A 16462-nucleotide genomic window follows, 5' to 3' on the forward strand; every position below is an offset into this window, starting at 1 on the left:
ATCTTCGGTCTGACCATGAGAACTCATCTTCCCTTGTACAACTCGCAGCCATTGTTGTGGAGCATGATGCTGGTCTTCGGCTCTTGGCCCGTTTGTAGCACAGTCTGGAAATTTGAGCGACCCACAGGCTGGCGGATCCATAGATAGCTCTCACAGCACGGCGTGACAGAGACCAAGGCCTGGCGCCTCCCGCCACCGCATGGGAAAAGTGCACGACTCCAGGTCAGAACCGCTTCACCCGCGCCATTAAAAGAATCAGGGTTCAGCGGATGGATGCTTCCGGGAACGAGCGTTGTTATCTCCACGACTGGGAAACCCCTGGCATTTTTCCACCCTTTTAATTTTTTTCCGGATGGAGTAATCGATGGCTCTGAAATACCCACGCTAGGCTAGAAATTGATCAAATAGCGTCATGGATATAGTCACCTCGATAGCAGCCTCGCGCTGACTGACAGAATGCCTTATCCCCTGAATCCAGGACACAATCCGCCTCAATCCCTCACCCCTTTCCTCACCTCGTGATCAAACTCGCCCAGCGCCCAAAGTGATCCGCGGTCCACCAATCGCCCGTAGCCTAACCGGTACAGTTGACCCCCTTCCGACCGTACCCTCGCTCGACTTCCGCCATCGACGCCAGATGCGACCCTTCCCCGGCTCCCGTGCCCTTACACCGGTAACGCCCTCTCGGGACCGTTCTAACGTCCTCGTACCAACCCGCTCAACCTACATACTCTCCATGCATCCCATCGTCTGGACTTTCCGACCCTCAACCCGACCGGGGGGATGCTACTCTTCACCTCCGCGTCTTGTGCGCACCGGAGAAGGCGAAGGAAGGGTGGACGGGGTGAGGAGGCGATGGTGCAACGTTGCTGCGGTAAAGTTGTGCTAATGGGCTTTGTGGGTTCGATGGGCTGGGCTGGGGAGGATGGTGGAGGGGTTTTGTTGTCGATGGTGCTCCGATTGTTGCGTGACTGGTTGTTTGATTGTTGGTGGCTGGTGGTGGGTGGTGCAGTTGAGGTGTGGTAGTCGGTGGATGATGGGGTTTTGATATCGATCGGTACCGGTTTAACGGGCAGTTCTGACATGTGGGGTTGAAGGTTTGATTGGGTAGGTGGAAGATAGGTTACTTCTGGCGTGTAGAAGCGAGTTGGAAGAGAATCCTGGTGTAATGGAAAGGAGAGAAGACGCCTAGTATCTAGCGCACGATCTTTTTACAATATCTAAGTTGGAAACAAAAATTGGGGTTTCTAATCTGTAAAGCGGTTCAAATGTTCATATAACAAATTGTTTGGCGCACTTATTACACGAGAGCCTTTTACGGGATCATCGGAATAGGCGGGGCCGCCGCCGTTTCTCCCTCCCGGGAAGGTGTTGTTGTCGCCGTCGCGCTCTTCCGCAGAGATACTACATATGGCCCCGCCCCTCTCACGACTGTGATTGTTGCTGCCGCTACCCCTCTCACGACCATAATAGCTGCCGCTGGCCCCTCCCAGAGGCGAACTTGTTGTTCCGCCGCCGCTGCTCTTTCTTGGCCCTGCGAGCCTCGGCCACATCTTTGGCCCTAACGGGCACACCCAGCATACGAGCACCAAGCTCCAGCACGCCCGCAGCAAGTGCCGCCGGACGGCGGACAGGGCACGAAGCACCAGTATGATTGGTGCTACCACACTGGGTGCATTTGCGGGAGCGCTACAAACAAAGAAGGTTGGTAGATGAATCAACGAGGGTTTTGGGATCGTGTAGGTTAAGCAGGATCAACGATGTCGACAGGCATACCTCAACCTTTTTGCCGCAGCCGTTCCCACGCATGTGGTTGCTGCCACCGCCGTTTCCAGGCATGTGGTTGTTGGTGCTGCCCGTTCCAAGCGTATGTTTGTTGTTGTCAACATTCATCTTTGCAGGTAAGAGTCAGTTAGAGCGTCATCCGGAGAGCCTCTATCGAAGGAATAAAGATGCATGAGTCACGCACTCTCTCGATTATGCGTATATTATTGCTTTCAGAAGATAGATGGCACATTTGCAGAGGTTTAATCTTGGATATCATGGTCTGACACGGGATGCGTTTTCATGTTCTGGCAGTCCCTGACTCTCATGTATCAAGGTCATACTCACACTCAATCCTTGGATGGCGACGATGAAGGTGAGCGAGTCACCTGGGGAAATGTCGGACTGGCCTTGTAAAGTGCTGATCGGTTGAAGCCTGGGTCACCCTTCTCCTCTTTCTTGGGAATCATGTATACGCTGCCAAGACTTATGCGCTTATCTATGGCGAATGTGAACAACGAGCCCCTAAGACTCAAGAAGGCGATTTTCAGATACGCAAACCAAGCTAAGTTCTATAGTTATACTCGCTTTCAGTGGTGTGGAGGTTAGTTCGTAAGGTATCAAGCAGACCGCAAGACCCAAAAGAAGCCCGCGCCTAAGAAACAAGGGAAGGATTAAAGGAAATCCTGCGAGATCGTGTTGTCTTACAATCATCGTCTGAACTTTCCGCACTTCGCTGGGATTGTACTGTCGGTAGCTGCGAAACATGCTTGCTTATACTTCCACATTCATCGTATCCTCGTCGCGGAAGTGCTCCCTCCCTCCAACTCGGCTATAGATCTTTGACACTCCAGCTCCAGTACGGGCTCCTGTGCCCCGATCTCTAGTATATGTGGTCCCGGCGCTTCGGCGTCTAGCTCTGGAGTTCGTGGATTCATTGCTTCCACCTCTACAACGGCTGACGAGTCTAGCATGGGATGCTGCCCATCATTCCAGCTCTGTTTCCTTGATAACGGCAACACTGGGGACGAAGGGAATTTGCCTGCCGGAAGCATATCCATCAGAAGCCTTGAGCCTCTTTTATGAGTACTCTCGTGCTTGCGTAATTGTTTGAATTTCGCGGAGATGAATGATAGTATTGGGCGGAGGGAAGGGAGGCATGCTAGTGATGAACGTGAAGATTTGATGTTAGCCGTTGTTTTTCTGCTATAAGAACGGGTAGAGGAAGCTGTCATGTACTGACCACAAATGATGGCACTGTTGACCTCGCAACTCGTCCAATCAAACTCATAGCAACAATTCGAGAACCTGCTGTTACTTCCTGAATAACTTAAGACTACGCATGTTAAGCGGAAGGCAGAGACAATTGTTTCACTGGATTCGGAACATTTGTTAGTTGGAGACGACCTAGTTTTTGGATCCGGGGAGGGCGATGCATTTGTGGAAGAGATACCAAGAAGAGAGCAACATACAAGCCGCCCACAGCAAACACACCAGTCAACATGACTTTCTGTGATCTGGACATCTGAAGGTTCCAGATGAGTGGCACCGGCAAGCCCAGAAGCACTACATCGATGATGATATGTGTTATTGAAGAGCCCAGAAAGAGCGACTCGAAATTCACATGACATTGAAAGCTTTCATCCGGAGACCAGTATACGTTGACGGGATCAACGCTGACGGGATCGCACTGAAATATTGTTGAAAACACCTAAATCATCGTTAAGATCCGCGAGTACCGTTGTGATGACAACAGAGCCGGATCAAGGGACAGAAACGTACCACTGCAACTCCCCAACACGTTACAAGTACTCCAAGAGCCCAGATGACGAATCGGACTACTCGGCGATTGCCGCTGAAAAGACGCCAGTAAAAAGCTAGAATGGAGTATTTGACAATCCACATGACGATGGCCCAGCAGATCGAACTGGCAAAGAGCCATGAGCCTGGATCGGTGGTTTTGTCGATGGCCGAGATAAAGCTTACCGCCGTGGCGCAAAGCTGGTAGACACGTGAGCTTGAAATACGCTTCCGGGCCATTGAGGAAGTTCACGCGTCTTGATGATTTAGGGAATGCTCACAGTAGCAGGTATCATAAGCCAGTCATCATACCAGAACCCCGCCTTTGTAATTCTTCGAGCAACGAATCGAAGGCAGACAGTAATAAGCGCCAGCGCCCATATCGTTAAGGCGAGAGCTGACATTTCGGGGGGCATAAGCGTTAACATAGTTGGGAGATCGTGAAATACTTACCACCCTTGTAAGACAGATTGGTCTCTAGCTACAAAGAAGTAGCTAAGATAAAGTGAAAAAAAAGACCGAGGAGGGAGCTGTGAGGCATTGAATCACAAGGCTATGCGTTTGCGGCTGAGCCATGCATTGCATTATATGTGAAACAAGATGTGCGTCTTTCCTGCGTGAGTCGAAGACGTGTGGCGCCGGCAGGCGAACGCTCTCGTATATTCAGGGTTTAGTCCTTGAAAGTGACTAATCATCTTCTCTCTGTAAATCATCGCTGGCTGTTGGCCACTTGTTTATGATGTCTGGTGCTGAAAAAGTTGAAGTCGTGATTAAAGAGACCGGGTTAATATGTACAGAACGGTCCTTGACCAAAGGTCTTGGCAGTCCTCAATTCCCTCAATCTGCGGGCGCAACCCCTTTTCTCTACATGTACACCCTCCAAAATAGAACCTTGTACCGCTCGAATCATCGTCAGTACCTGAGTTCCGGTAGTTTTTCTACACAACCTCCGTAGGCGTCTTTCCAGTTTCATCTTGCTATCTATAGAGTGCGACCCTCGTGAACAGAATCCTCGCCTCCTTTCCAAGACCCTTTCTGTAACACACCCTCTTGCACACTCATCTGATTCGTTGAATCTTATACAGGCGCATCCTCCAGTTTTCAACAAGACATAGGGTTACGGGAAATGTACGTTGGGAGAAGACAAGTGTCGCGATGTCGGGCCGCATCGCAAAGTGCTCCTGAAGAATTATTGCGAATCCTGCGCTAACGGGTTGGGAGGCAGGAGAGGGGAAAAGGGGGGGAAGGTGTACAAGCAGTAAGTAGAGCGTACGATTAGCTCTAGCCTTCTCATTTCCGATTTCTCACTTGTACCTTCTGAAGCACAAAGGCTATAGGAACTACACAATCCCTTCAGCCTTTCTGTAAGGCTTCGGCTAGTCTATTCAAGCCAGCCTCGACACTACAGAAACATGCATGGATATCTTCTTCTCAAGGCTAACGCCAGCCCCATGAGCTCCGTGTACATTTCCAAATTCGTCTGCCATTTGGTAGTAGATGAAACGTGGCAACGCAAGCTGGCAGTCGAGACTCCATTTTCGATTCATCCTTTTGCCCTCCACCTCACCGGACCAAGGCGTTAAAGGATCAACCCTGCCGAGTTTTTTTTTTTCTTACTTCGACTGCGGAGTACCGTTGTGTACCGCTTCTTTCTTATCTAATCTCATCGAATCTCGATAGGCAACGTTGAGCTCAGCAACAGCCTCTACATTCATCCACGACTAAGATGCTCATAATTTTCGCCCGTACTCAAGACACCCACTGGTCCGGACATCGATCTGGGTGCCTGAGTTGATCCAGGTCGAAGCTACAGATAATCCACCGTCTATCTAGATGCATAAATCTGCAGAATAATCGTCCATACGAAATCGAGGGCTGATATCAAAACAACCGAAAATGTTTTCAAAGAAAATTGGCGCCCATTTTACTCATCAAATCAAGCTAGAACGCAAATGACAGCCCGGGAAGGCACGATCTGAAACCCTGAGACCAAGTCTAGGTTTTCATGAAGTTCAACAAAAATAATGATGTCGGGCTAAACACTTCAACCATTAGCTCTCATACCTCAGACCAGTCTAGACCATTGAAATATGGCTTCGAACTTGTCCAAGGACTATTGACCCAAACAAGTCTGGACTAGTTCTCCGGAAGTGCGTTGGGCGCTTTGCCCGGGATCGTCTTTTCCCCCAAAATTTGTTATCTGCCAACCTTCACAGAGAAGAGTATCGTTTCAGACTCATTTCAAGCGACAACTCTTGATCCGAAGCCGTCATTGTCTCTGGCACACTTTCTATCAGCTTTGATCATGTCTCTATTTCCACCCTGTAATACGAAAAGGCTACCCCAAGCCATGATCTCAGAAATTCTACGCTCTGTTCCTGTGTGGCCTCCTCTCTGAACTGAACAGTGTCAAAAACTAGCTGTCGCCCGCTTTGTACCGAGGCAGCGTAGCGCCATGCTTGTATAGCCCGCGATAAAGGTTCGGCCTAGTGAGTCCAAACAGATGATCCTTCAACCTTAGGGCAGAGAAAACTGATTATGATGAGGGCCTGCAAAAATCGCAAGTCGTATATACCACCGTCTGCTCTAACTCGACATCAACAAGTCTAATTGTGTTATTTCCAGCGTACAGTACAGAAACACAACAGTGACGCATGAGATATTTCCCCGTGCTTACCACTATCATATATTTGTGTCAGCATTCTCATCCATAAATGGAAATTTGAGTAACAGGACATGTCTTCGGAGCCAGAAGGCGGTAAAATGGGGAAGTTGTTTCTCCAACGTGTCTCACGACTCAAAAGCCAGTCGCAAACAGGAAAAGATAACCACGAGAAGAGCCTTACTACGTACATTCGAGATTACCATTGCTTGAAGAAGGCACCAAGCCCGGATTAATAACATAGATCTCAGAGGTGGGAGCAGGGTTTCGCTCTAATACTATGTCTTGTGGCTTAAGGTTTGATATAAAGAGGGAAGAACAAACCTGAAATGTGCGTACCTGTAGAGACTTCGGGATCAGTGTCTCTTCTTTATGGCATATCCGAGTAATGGATGAGCTCTAGGGAAGTAAACCGATCCTTGTATTCCCCAAACATGTCTAACAGCTCGAAAAGTGGTTTGAAAGAGGAAGAACTGCTCCGAAATTTCGAAGGCCGCGGTCTGTTGCAGCCGATGCACTAGGCCAGCTTTGCCCATAACATCTGCTTCTCCACTAAATCCAAGCAGGATACGGAGTGTGATCCTCCGAACAGAGCGAGTGTATCCATGATGAGCCCGGCGAAGCGAGTGTTTTGGCTTGGTTGCTCGAGTGCCTGGTTCCTGTGGTCAATGCATCAATTCATGGCGGTTAGAAATGAATCTCGGCCACTTAGCGCCATGATCGAACGCAGAATCTTTTTCTACTCGCTAGCGCATCTATCTGAGAAGCCTAAAGGGGTTGCAGTCTCTGTCTCTGTTAACGCGATGAAATCTGACCTCAACACCTCCGTTAGTGTCTTGGAATGGCCTATCTTGAAGGGACCATAGCATTTAGATGATAACAAAAACTCCATCACTCAACATGTTGGAACATGCTCCCAGCCTTGTGGTAAGGCTAGCCACCTAACACTTTATATAGTGGGCTTCGCAGCCATTCTACTTCTTCTTGATAATAAACAACTTTCACACCACATCCCAATACAACATAACATCGACTCCACAACTACCCAGAGATATTCCGTGAACAAAATTAAGGCAATAGCAGCAGGATAACTCACGACACCCAGTCATGCCAGCCGCCAAAAAAGGACTAGCAAAGGGAAAAGTCGAAGAGTCGAGCCTACTGGATCAGCTTGTCGGCGCTGTTTCGGCCCAGAAAGCTGCTTTTTGTTGTGGAGGGGAAGTTCAAGTCTCTAACAATGAAGAAAATCTGTTGAGCCGCTTCGAGAACTTGACCTATGACGACGGCAAAGCTACCTCCGCCTCTATCGTGCTTCGCTGGGATCTTCCCAGTGGCAAAACGGTCCGCAAATTGGCACTGCCACCTTCCGAGGCTGCTGATGGCGCAGCTGTCATCGAAGGGCTCTTAAAGCATTGTACACCTGCGACATTCGGCAAGGCTGGAGAAGAAGTCCTCGATGAGTCTTACCGCAAGGCTGCGAAGCTTGACGCGCATCAATTCTCCACCAACTTCAACCCACACGACGTTGGCATTGTCGACGCAATCTCGCAGATACTCCTGCCTGGCGTCGCGAAGCCGTTTGTGGATGGGAAGTCAACGTTCGAAGACAATTTGAGTGTTGCAGCTGAGCTCTATAAGCTCAATGTATGTTCAGAAGCATCACCCGATCTATTGGTATTGAAATCAACATGGATACTTGCTCACACCCAAGAACATAGATCTACTCCGGCCCTTCTGGAAAATTCCGTGCCCACGTCGACACTCCTCGCGGTGCCAAGCAGTTCGGCTCATTGGTAATCTGCCTACCCTATCCTCACGAAGGCGGTCAACTATGTGTCGCACATCAAGGCCTAGAGACGGTTTTCGACTGGGGCCGGAAGGAAGCAAACAAGATTCAGTGGGCAGCTTTCTACAGTGACTGCGAGCATGAAGTATTGGAGGTCAAGAGCGGCCACCGCCTTACCCCGACATACAACTTGTATGTGCGTGAGCGTCTTGGCGGTGTCATGCGTCAAAACACATCAGTCAACCTGAAACAATACGCGCTCTCCAATAAGATTATTGATGCGTTAAAAGCGCCAGACTTCATGACCAAGGGTGGCGTGCTGGGGTTCTACTGCCAACACGCATACGCTCACACAAACGATAACCACCGTAACCGTCTCCCGTATGCTCTCAAAGGTATCGACGCCGTCTTCTACTCGACCTTTTACCACTTGGGACTAGATGTCGAGGTACGGCCAGTGATGAAAGGTATGCCGGACGAAGAGGACCGCAAATTGCGAAAACAGCTCCAAGGCGCCGAGTTGGTTGGTGCTAAACTCCACGGCGTGATTCTAAGTGACGCCGGTGGCTGTGAGGACGAAGGTTCAGCAACGATGGTATGTCGATTGGACAATCAACCTGTCTTGAAAATGCTGACTGGGAGTTCAGATTGTTAAGTCGAAATGGCTTTCGGAGTGGTACAAGGGTATCGTCTGGTTCAACGAGCCAGGACCGCGCGAGCTGGCTATGGTTCACATGGCATACGGTAATGAGCCGAGTCTTGAGTGGCATTACTCATCAGCCGCTATACTCGTCAAGGTTCCGGCATCTGGATCAGAGTTGAGGGACAAAGTGACCAAAGGGTAAACAAGCAATCGCTGGGAATGTACCTAGTTCAATAGATCCAAGATCAGATTAGCTTCCAGATCGAATACTAGACCGACTGTAGATCAGTATGAATCGGAGAGACTCATGATGTGATACTTGCCGATTGGCGAAGCCCTGAGAGTGAGATCTGACACACCATAGCGGCTCTGTTAGGGTCGCGCGCCCATTGTTGATCGGAAACATTCGTCCTGCGAATGGCCGCTCTCTTCAATTGGTCAGAGAACAATTAGTTGATGCATGAGAATCGTTGGGTCCCTTTTTTTTAACCTTGCCTCCAGCTTTTCCTGCTGGCAGCTTTTCTTTCGCTTTCCCTTCCTATATGGCTTCCGTTTTGACTTCTGGTTCCTTTCCTTCCGCCTTCGACGACCCTCCCGTTGCTGCTTTCTGGCTAGCGGCCATTCTTTCCTCAAATAACTTGGCCTTCTCCTTCTTTGTGAACCCAGCCGTTAAATCTGGCATTTTTGCCTCTGTAGGTCGCAGATCTGTCTTCAACGCGTCTCCCTTTCCGCCGGGTGCCGTGGAGCCAGGCCCTGGTTTATTCGGGTGTATTTACTGAATCCTGGAGTACCCTGCGCGCTTGGTCCTTGCTTACTTGGTGCCGGTCGATTCGGTATCTGGTTTCCGGACCCATGACCTCAACTTGCCGATTGGGCCTCGGCTCGACTCCCTTGAGGCTTGCCGCCGTCATCTCCTATCGTTGAGCTAGTGTCCGAGATGTCATCGTCGCAATCCCCGTAGCAGCGACTTTTCTCGCACGCGAGATCCGCGTAGTAGACCGGTGGTGGTATGTTGACCGGACCCGTGGATCGTCCAAATAGATAACACATTTCGTAGGCCAACTTGTGCAAATAGTCCGAAATCTTGAAGGTTGCGCCGACGAACTCTTTTGTCAAGATTTCGTTATGCAAGACGAAGTAATGAGCAGGGCACGCTGTGCCTAGGAGTGCGTGGTGTGATTGAAGAAAGAAGTCCCAGTTGCGGGCCTCGGTAACACCGGTGTCGACAACTCTGAAGATCCGTTGCAATTAGCCATGTTCTGTCAGTAAATGTAGGAACGTTGAGGGGGAGGGGAAATATGCATGGACGATCTCTTCCTTCTAGGACACAGCGAAGGACTTAAGTCCTCGATTTCCAGGTATACTTACGTGCCAAATTCTGGATTTGTACAGTTTCCTGCCTCGGTCTTTCTGAAGAATCGGGTGTGATGACGTTTGCCAACGATAATGAGCGTGATCTTGGGAGGATCTCTGCCTCTGTACTTGACCTGGCAGGTGTTTCTTATTTTTCCCAATTCTTCTTCGAGTAATGTCTTATACTGATTCTCCGAAACGCCGTCACGATAGATCAGAAGATTGTCGGGAAGCGAATTGGCGCGGTCACTTTGCCATAGTTCCAGGCGAGTCGTAAGCATTGGTCCCAGCAGGTCGACCATTTCTTTACCAGCCGTATTGATCCGAAGATCTATCGGCCACTGTGTGAGCTGGTTTTTCTCTATATTAGCCCTTCTTGCACCTGGGAGATAAGTGAGAACGGGAAAGGGTTACCTCGTTGTCAACATTGGCTACCATGACTGCCACACTCGGTGCTGTCCGTTTAGCTGGACCTGGGGACGGGTGTGTCACATCTACCCCGATTACCATAGTATTTTCGTAAAGCGGTCTTTGATTTTCAAGGATGTGATTGATCCCTCCAAGCTTGAGGTTGTTTTTCAAAGCAACGTTGGCAAACTACTGATTCGCCTTGGGGACGGGCCTCTTGTAGAACTTCCTCTGCTCACCCAAGACACATACAGTGTTCATCCCGCAGTTGATGTCGCCTATTCTTCTTAATGTGGTTGTATGTACTTGCGTCACTGTCGTGCAAGACGATTATGAGAAAGCAGATATCCTGCTCCACACAGCGGTCGACTCCCGGTTGATAGCATCTTCGTCCCCTTCATAGATCGTCTGCCGCCCCAAATGAACTGGTTTATCGAGTTTGTTTCCGTAAAGGTAGTTTCTAAGGGTGGCAAGAAAACTGCGAAAGCTTTCGTCGAAAGTGCTTTGCTCGCCCCTACACAGATCTCGGGGTTAGTGTAGCTCTCTTTGGGTAACAGACCGAGAAACGAGACACGTCTGAAGAGCAGAAACATCCTTTCGCTGCCGAAACATGGCAAGTCACCTAAGTAACAAGACAATTCCGAAGGGGTGAGAGAGCTTTCTGCTACCAAACCTGGATTGTGGCCCTAATATGCGACTAAGAAGGAAGAATTTACTTCAAAAAGTACGTACCTCAAATCCTTTTCATCTCGGGTAATTCTCAGAATACCCGACTTCTCCAACTGCCCTGGTCTGAACACTTTTGACACGCCTCTAAGATTCCAGCGACCTTTCCCGTCAATTACATGGGCCGTGGAATCTTTCTGGTAGCTGACTGCTGGCTGGTCCAAAAGACGATCCTGAACAGTGACCATGCCAGAGACTAAGGAAATCCCGAAAGATTTCTGTTGAAGTCAGCCTCTGAACAAAATCATAACCAAACACAGGGACCATTTACAAGTGCAACACTATTGTCATCTAGGCCAAGAACTCTGAAGGCGTCCGCGTTGATGGACCTTCCGGTATCCTCAGGCGCACGGCTGGCATATTCAATCATGTCCGCGATTTGGGTAGAGTCGAGTTTCCTTTTAGCCATCTAACCCGGAACTATGGTGCACACATGCGGAGGCAAGAAGGTCGGATGGATTTTATCTCCCACATTAACCACAGGGTAGGCGAAGTTTCAAGTAGGCGACTCGTATCCTATAAAATGTCAGAAACTTCAAAAGCCGATGTCGGGAGAGAAGTGCCTTTTTTCGCCCAGTAGGTCGCGACGGTGTAAGCCTGTTCGTCTTCCTTGTGATAGAGTTCGACATCCTTGAGCCCACCATAAGGGCGTGCAAGCCCAAAGATGGTCAGGAGCGACCCCACTTGGTTGCCCTTGTCGTCTTTCAGGTGGTTGAATTCAACTCGCAGACCTTGAATGGCTTTCTCAAGCCACTTAAAGTGCTCTGGAGAGGGACTCCGATTAGAGGGGATGAACACGGCGAAAAGGTGCTCGAGAGGTCCGGATTTGTAGAAAGCGCCACAACAAGCGTTACAGTTGACCAATGTGCTGCCCGTGGTAGCTCGAACACTGGCGAAGAAGCCTCGGACGCCTTGCAGATAACTCGGGGTATCCCTGGGACTCTGTAGCGGGAATCTGTTGAGGTTGTTGGTTCCTGGGGGAAACATTTGCCACGTTTCGGCGTCGCTATTTCTAAGGATAACTTTTCGTAGTGGCCGTGGATGATATCGAGAGTCTGAATGATAGGGAATGTGTTCTCATATGCCTTTTTCCTTTGGGTCCTGGATGCCAAGGAGTTCAAAAGGTCGGATACGCAAAGTAGACAGTTGTCTTTGTGGGTCCTCTGGAATCGAGTGGCCTTCTTCCGTGGTTTGTTCTCGTTTCCCGCCCAGAATTTGAATCAGCCCGTTTGCATTTGACTGCTCTCAAGCTTCTTGCATGATATCAGCAACTAACTAGAATCTGTGGCAATGTCGAATTTGATTTCGTTGAAGGTTGAAAGGTTCAACGCGCATCGAATGACCTGCACCAGCTTATTTCCCTCGGGAACGCTTATCTCTTTGTCTGTTTGATCAGACCCGTTCGGAGGAAAAGCCTCGAAAGCCATGTCATAGAGGTAGAGAACCAGATCCCGCTTGTGCAATTCCATCACAAAGTAGTTTGCCCACAACTGAACGCTCTCCTGGATGCTTGTGTTCCCAAGGTCGGGTCGAATGGGGAAGAGGCCTTCGTCTACGTCAATGGTCTGGATACGAGCCAAGGAATCCCCCATGGCTTGATTTTTGCATCATCGCTCTCGGGAGCGCTGAATAGCGCTTGCTATTTTGATCTGATCAATAGATCACCGCAGTAGACGTAAGTTGAGAATAGATGCCCCGGGACAGATCTGAAGGTCTTTTCTTCTACTGAAAAGAGCGAGTCTCACACGAGACAGAGCTGTTTTAAATGAACCAGCTTTGTTTGCTAGACTGACAAAAAGCTGACATCTAGGCAAAGCCAGCAACGGGGACAAACAGCAAAGGGCAAATGGGAGACAGCACATGCAAACGAGCAACCATCGCAATCTGGTACTGCAGGTACGCGAGAACGTGACAGCTCGCACAAGACAAATCGATGGGCCAAAATTTGGGAGATAGTGGGGCATACTCGACAGGAAACGCATTAGTTCAAAGGCAGCGACCAGCCAAATTTGACAGAAGTGCTCTTCATGCCCTGTTTGAGGTGCATGTCCAGTCGAGCACAGAGCCTGGATGATCTCAAACGCCATGTCTTTTGTTAGGTTCGATTCGCATGGACAGTTCGTTCTGGACAGGGATATTCAGCCGTAGGTTGCCTTTTGCATACCCCTGTGAATCATCTTTTCGTGCCAATATGCCTTATGACACGCAAGCACCGTTCCTGTGAGTCCGCCGCTGGATGAGACGTCGAGCAGAGACTGACTCGGAGACTATGACTGAGATGCAAATGGATATGACCGTGCCGCAGGGATTGATGGTAAAAATCTGAGTGTGAAACGTGCTCGGAAGCCTTGCTGCTGACTTCATGTCACTGCAAGGTCCCTTCAGTTAGATTAAGGCTTGAAAAGGATATCGACTGGGGTTTGCCAATTGTAGCTGGACATGGTTGCGAGCTAATTTTACAGGGTCTGCTGGGAGGCGTATGATAACCCTGGGAGGCCATATGTTTGATCCGCTGAGCCGGCACGGCCGGGAAGGGAAGTATGCAGCCCTATAATAAGGCTGCATGCAAGTATCTCACATCCCTGCGCACGCATGTCGAGCCTGGCCTTGCACAATTTGGAATGCCACGCCGGCTTAAAACTCAATCCTACCCCTACCCCTCACCCATATTTGCCGTCCAATCGAGTTCCACATACGGCCACCACTTAGCATTCTTCACCTCGTATCACCATGGCCCTTCAGCCAAAACGGCAGCGCTTGCTCTTCCGTACCGAACCACCAATGGGAAGGACGAATGCCATGAGCAGATCATTGCGCTTGATGCCTTCCGAGCACTTATTGTGTACTAGCCACGTGGATATTTCAAGCATCAAGTCCACCCGAGAGGACAGCGCAGGCGATGCCCGTTGGGAATGGCGGAGAGTCGACAATCCTGTGCCTTAGTGAAGAGGCCAACCAATCTCCTCCGTATCGAATTCAAATGCGAGCCTGAAAGGTAAGGGAAGTTGAGGCGCTGCTTGGTAGTCGCCTCGGAGAAAGGGAGAAAAGCTTAATCGCGAAGACGTCAGGGGGTTTGGAAGAGGTCATGTCAGCTGTTTGTTAGGCGTGCAATCTGCTGGCCTTGGAAGTGATGGGCGCTGTTTTCATTCCAAATCTCAGACCACGTTTTCCAATTCCGGCTCTCTTTGCAGGTATCGTTTGACGGGCAAGAGCTCACTTGAAGGCCTGGGGAGCTTCGGGACATGAACTAGTCGAATGCATCCGTTGCGTTGATTGTTATGCTGGACCTGCAAACAAATGACTCGATGGGTCCGGGAAAAGGATTGGAGATGCGAAAACCCGCTCAAAGAGGTGGAGGAGTCCCAGGTGTAAGGTTCGTTAGCAACGAAAGCCTATTGTTTGGAGCACCACCACGACCGCAAAGATCCTGAAATGCTAAAGATGTCGCGAACGCGTCAAAACATTGAGCTACTAACACAGAGCCGCAAAATCAGAGTAACACGACTATGTAACTGAATCGAGTAACGAGCGCTATCCACCCTGGTCAACGAATATAATTGGACGCTTGCTATCCACCAAGGGCAAGGAATATAACTCAACGCTTGCAATCCACCCAGGGCAAGGAATGATAATACGACGCTTGCTATCCACCCAAGGCAATGAATGAATCATATTTCGACACTCGCGTAAGTGCTGGGACAAATGCATCTCCTGACAGCCTCTCTAGCCTCCGCAACAGCAGCCTGCATCTTATCGTACGATCCTGCAGAGCTTCAGGTTAGAGCCGGCTTTGAACAAGTAGCGGTTCACGGAGCACGGCAAAACTCCCATCGGATACGTACCGAAATGCTCAGCGCCACTGTATGCTCCGTCTTTCTGCTCAGCCCATGGCTTCTGAAGGGAGTCGTCCGAATCCAAAGGAGCTGGGACACGTTGTATTGTCGTAATCAAATTTCCCAGTGGTGTTGGCAAGTGCGGACTTGTGGGTGGTAGCTGTATTGGATGTTTGACGGTTGGCTTTGACGAAGATCTTGGGGGCTCGGCTGGGTTCGTTCAAGGGAACTTTGGGGACTCTGAATTCGGCTCGACGATTTGGCGGCGAAGGGCTGGTGCGGTCCGGCTCAGTATCTGTGTGGCTGCCATCGGCGCGTGCGAAACCGCGGCTTGGTGGATGGGTGTCTTGCTGGTGGCTACCACCTTGGTCCGACTGATGCGCATCTGTCACTTGCATCTCTGAGCTCTCCGAGCGAGCGGTCGACTCCGAAAACATACTACTCGTATCCGAGAGAGACTCCATCCCCGGGTCTGCATTGTCGTCCCCAGTTGCATCTCCCTCCAAAAAGGTCTCTGTGGCTAGATCCGCAGCAGTTGTAGGTTTCGGGCAATCATTCGGCCTGTGACGTTTCTCCCCTGCGCAGCGAGTGCAGATTATACCCTCCGAGATCAAGACCATGTACCCTGGACAATTGTCGCTGATAGTCTGGTAATCATCGGGTTCGGAGGCCATCCCAAGTCATAAGGAAAGAATGTTGCACGCAAAGGAAGGAAAATGCAAAGGATTGTCAGGTTTCGTCAACTACGGTGAAAAGGAAGGGGTTTTGAACTTATGTCGAAAGTGTGAGTGAAATGGGGGATGATTGGACATGGAAAGGGGGGGTTGGATGATCGCATTCTGCAGGTAATAGGGAAAACAAAGCAAGGGGCCCAAAGCGCATATGGCTTGCATGGGCTTGCATACGAAACATGTACACCCATGCTCACTTACCAATTCCTTTTCCTCGGACTCGGTTGACTTATTGCCATGGCGTAACACGTGAGCGTAATGAAAGTGGGCACATGTGGTCCGTTCTCGAGCACTTACAGTAGTGATTTTGAATGCGCTATCCTAACGTAGGTCAAAGGTCTTTCGCTCATTTCTATCGATAGTTATCATAATTTCGGTATTGGCGGAGTCTTGGTGCCGGGGAGCGCTACAAACATAAGCTCCTCTTCTCCAATCTTCACGCTAAGGACACATCTTGATGTGCACCCATGGTACGGATAAGCCTCCGCCGGGCCCGCCCGAGAGGGTTGCTTAGACTGTAGACATCGGCACCCCCAAATGGAGTCCGGGGCCCGGGAACCTGGACCGGGCGATCCCCAAATTTAGGCTTGGTGGCTAAGCGCCCCCAAAATGACAACGCTTAAAGCCTGAGCTTTGGCCCCCCTTTGAACCCTGTGGGATTTCCAGGGACTTCTTGTCCGGGTTTCCCGGAATCAGGCTTGGGATCAGTCAACACCACTGAGCCACCACATGTTACAACACTGTGTGGATGCCGAA

The 16462-nt window shown here is 50.0% G+C and overlaps 5 protein-coding genes across 5 annotated transcripts; 1 reads left to right on the forward strand and 4 right to left on the reverse strand.

Moving 5' to 3' along the window:
- Positions 1-1458: 1458 nt before the first annotated feature.
- On the reverse strand, positions 1459-1893 carry HO133_006768 (uncharacterized protein; the record flags this gene model as incomplete). The annotated part of the gene is made up of 2 exons (XM_037297665.1): positions 1459-1689; positions 1777-1893. 2 exons carry the CDS (start codon positions 1891-1893, stop codon positions 1459-1461), a joined length of 348 nt encoding a protein of 115 aa, XP_037147101.1.
- A 5440-nt stretch (positions 1894-7333) lies between these two features.
- HO133_006769 (uncharacterized protein) lies at positions 7334-8857 on the forward strand (the record flags this gene model as incomplete). The annotated part of the gene is made up of 3 exons (XM_037297666.1): positions 7334-7870; positions 7945-8607; positions 8660-8857. 3 exons carry the CDS (start codon positions 7334-7336, stop codon positions 8855-8857), a joined length of 1398 nt encoding a protein of 465 aa, XP_037147102.1.
- A 336-nt stretch (positions 8858-9193) lies between these two features.
- Positions 9194-11330, reverse strand: HO133_006770 (uncharacterized protein; the record flags this gene model as incomplete). The annotated part of the gene is made up of 6 exons (XM_037297667.1): positions 9194-9408; positions 9519-9886; positions 10024-10349; positions 10423-10605; positions 10777-10894; positions 11149-11330. The coding sequence occupies 6 exons, from the start codon at positions 11328-11330 to the stop codon at positions 9194-9196; spliced, it is 1392 nt and encodes a 463-aa protein (XP_037147103.1).
- Positions 11331-11658: 328 nt separating this feature from the next.
- On the reverse strand, positions 11659-12734 carry HO133_006771 (uncharacterized protein; the record flags this gene model as incomplete). The annotated part of the gene is made up of 2 exons (XM_037297668.1): positions 11659-12116; positions 12419-12734. 2 exons carry the CDS (start codon positions 12732-12734, stop codon positions 11659-11661), a joined length of 774 nt encoding a protein of 257 aa, XP_037147104.1.
- A 2288-nt stretch (positions 12735-15022) lies between these two features.
- HO133_006772 (uncharacterized protein) lies at positions 15023-15649 on the reverse strand (the record flags this gene model as incomplete). The annotated part of the gene is made up of 1 exon (XM_037297669.1): positions 15023-15649. The coding sequence occupies one exon, from the start codon at positions 15647-15649 to the stop codon at positions 15023-15025; it is 627 nt and encodes a 208-aa protein (XP_037147105.1).
- Positions 15650-16462: the final 813 nt, after the last annotated feature.

Source organism: Letharia lupina (assembly GCF_014066315.1).
Source record: "Letharia lupina isolate WasteWater1 chromosome Unknown contig_26, whole genome shotgun sequence".
Lineage (NCBI taxonomy): Eukaryota > Fungi > Ascomycota > Lecanoromycetes > Lecanorales > Parmeliaceae > Letharia > Letharia lupina.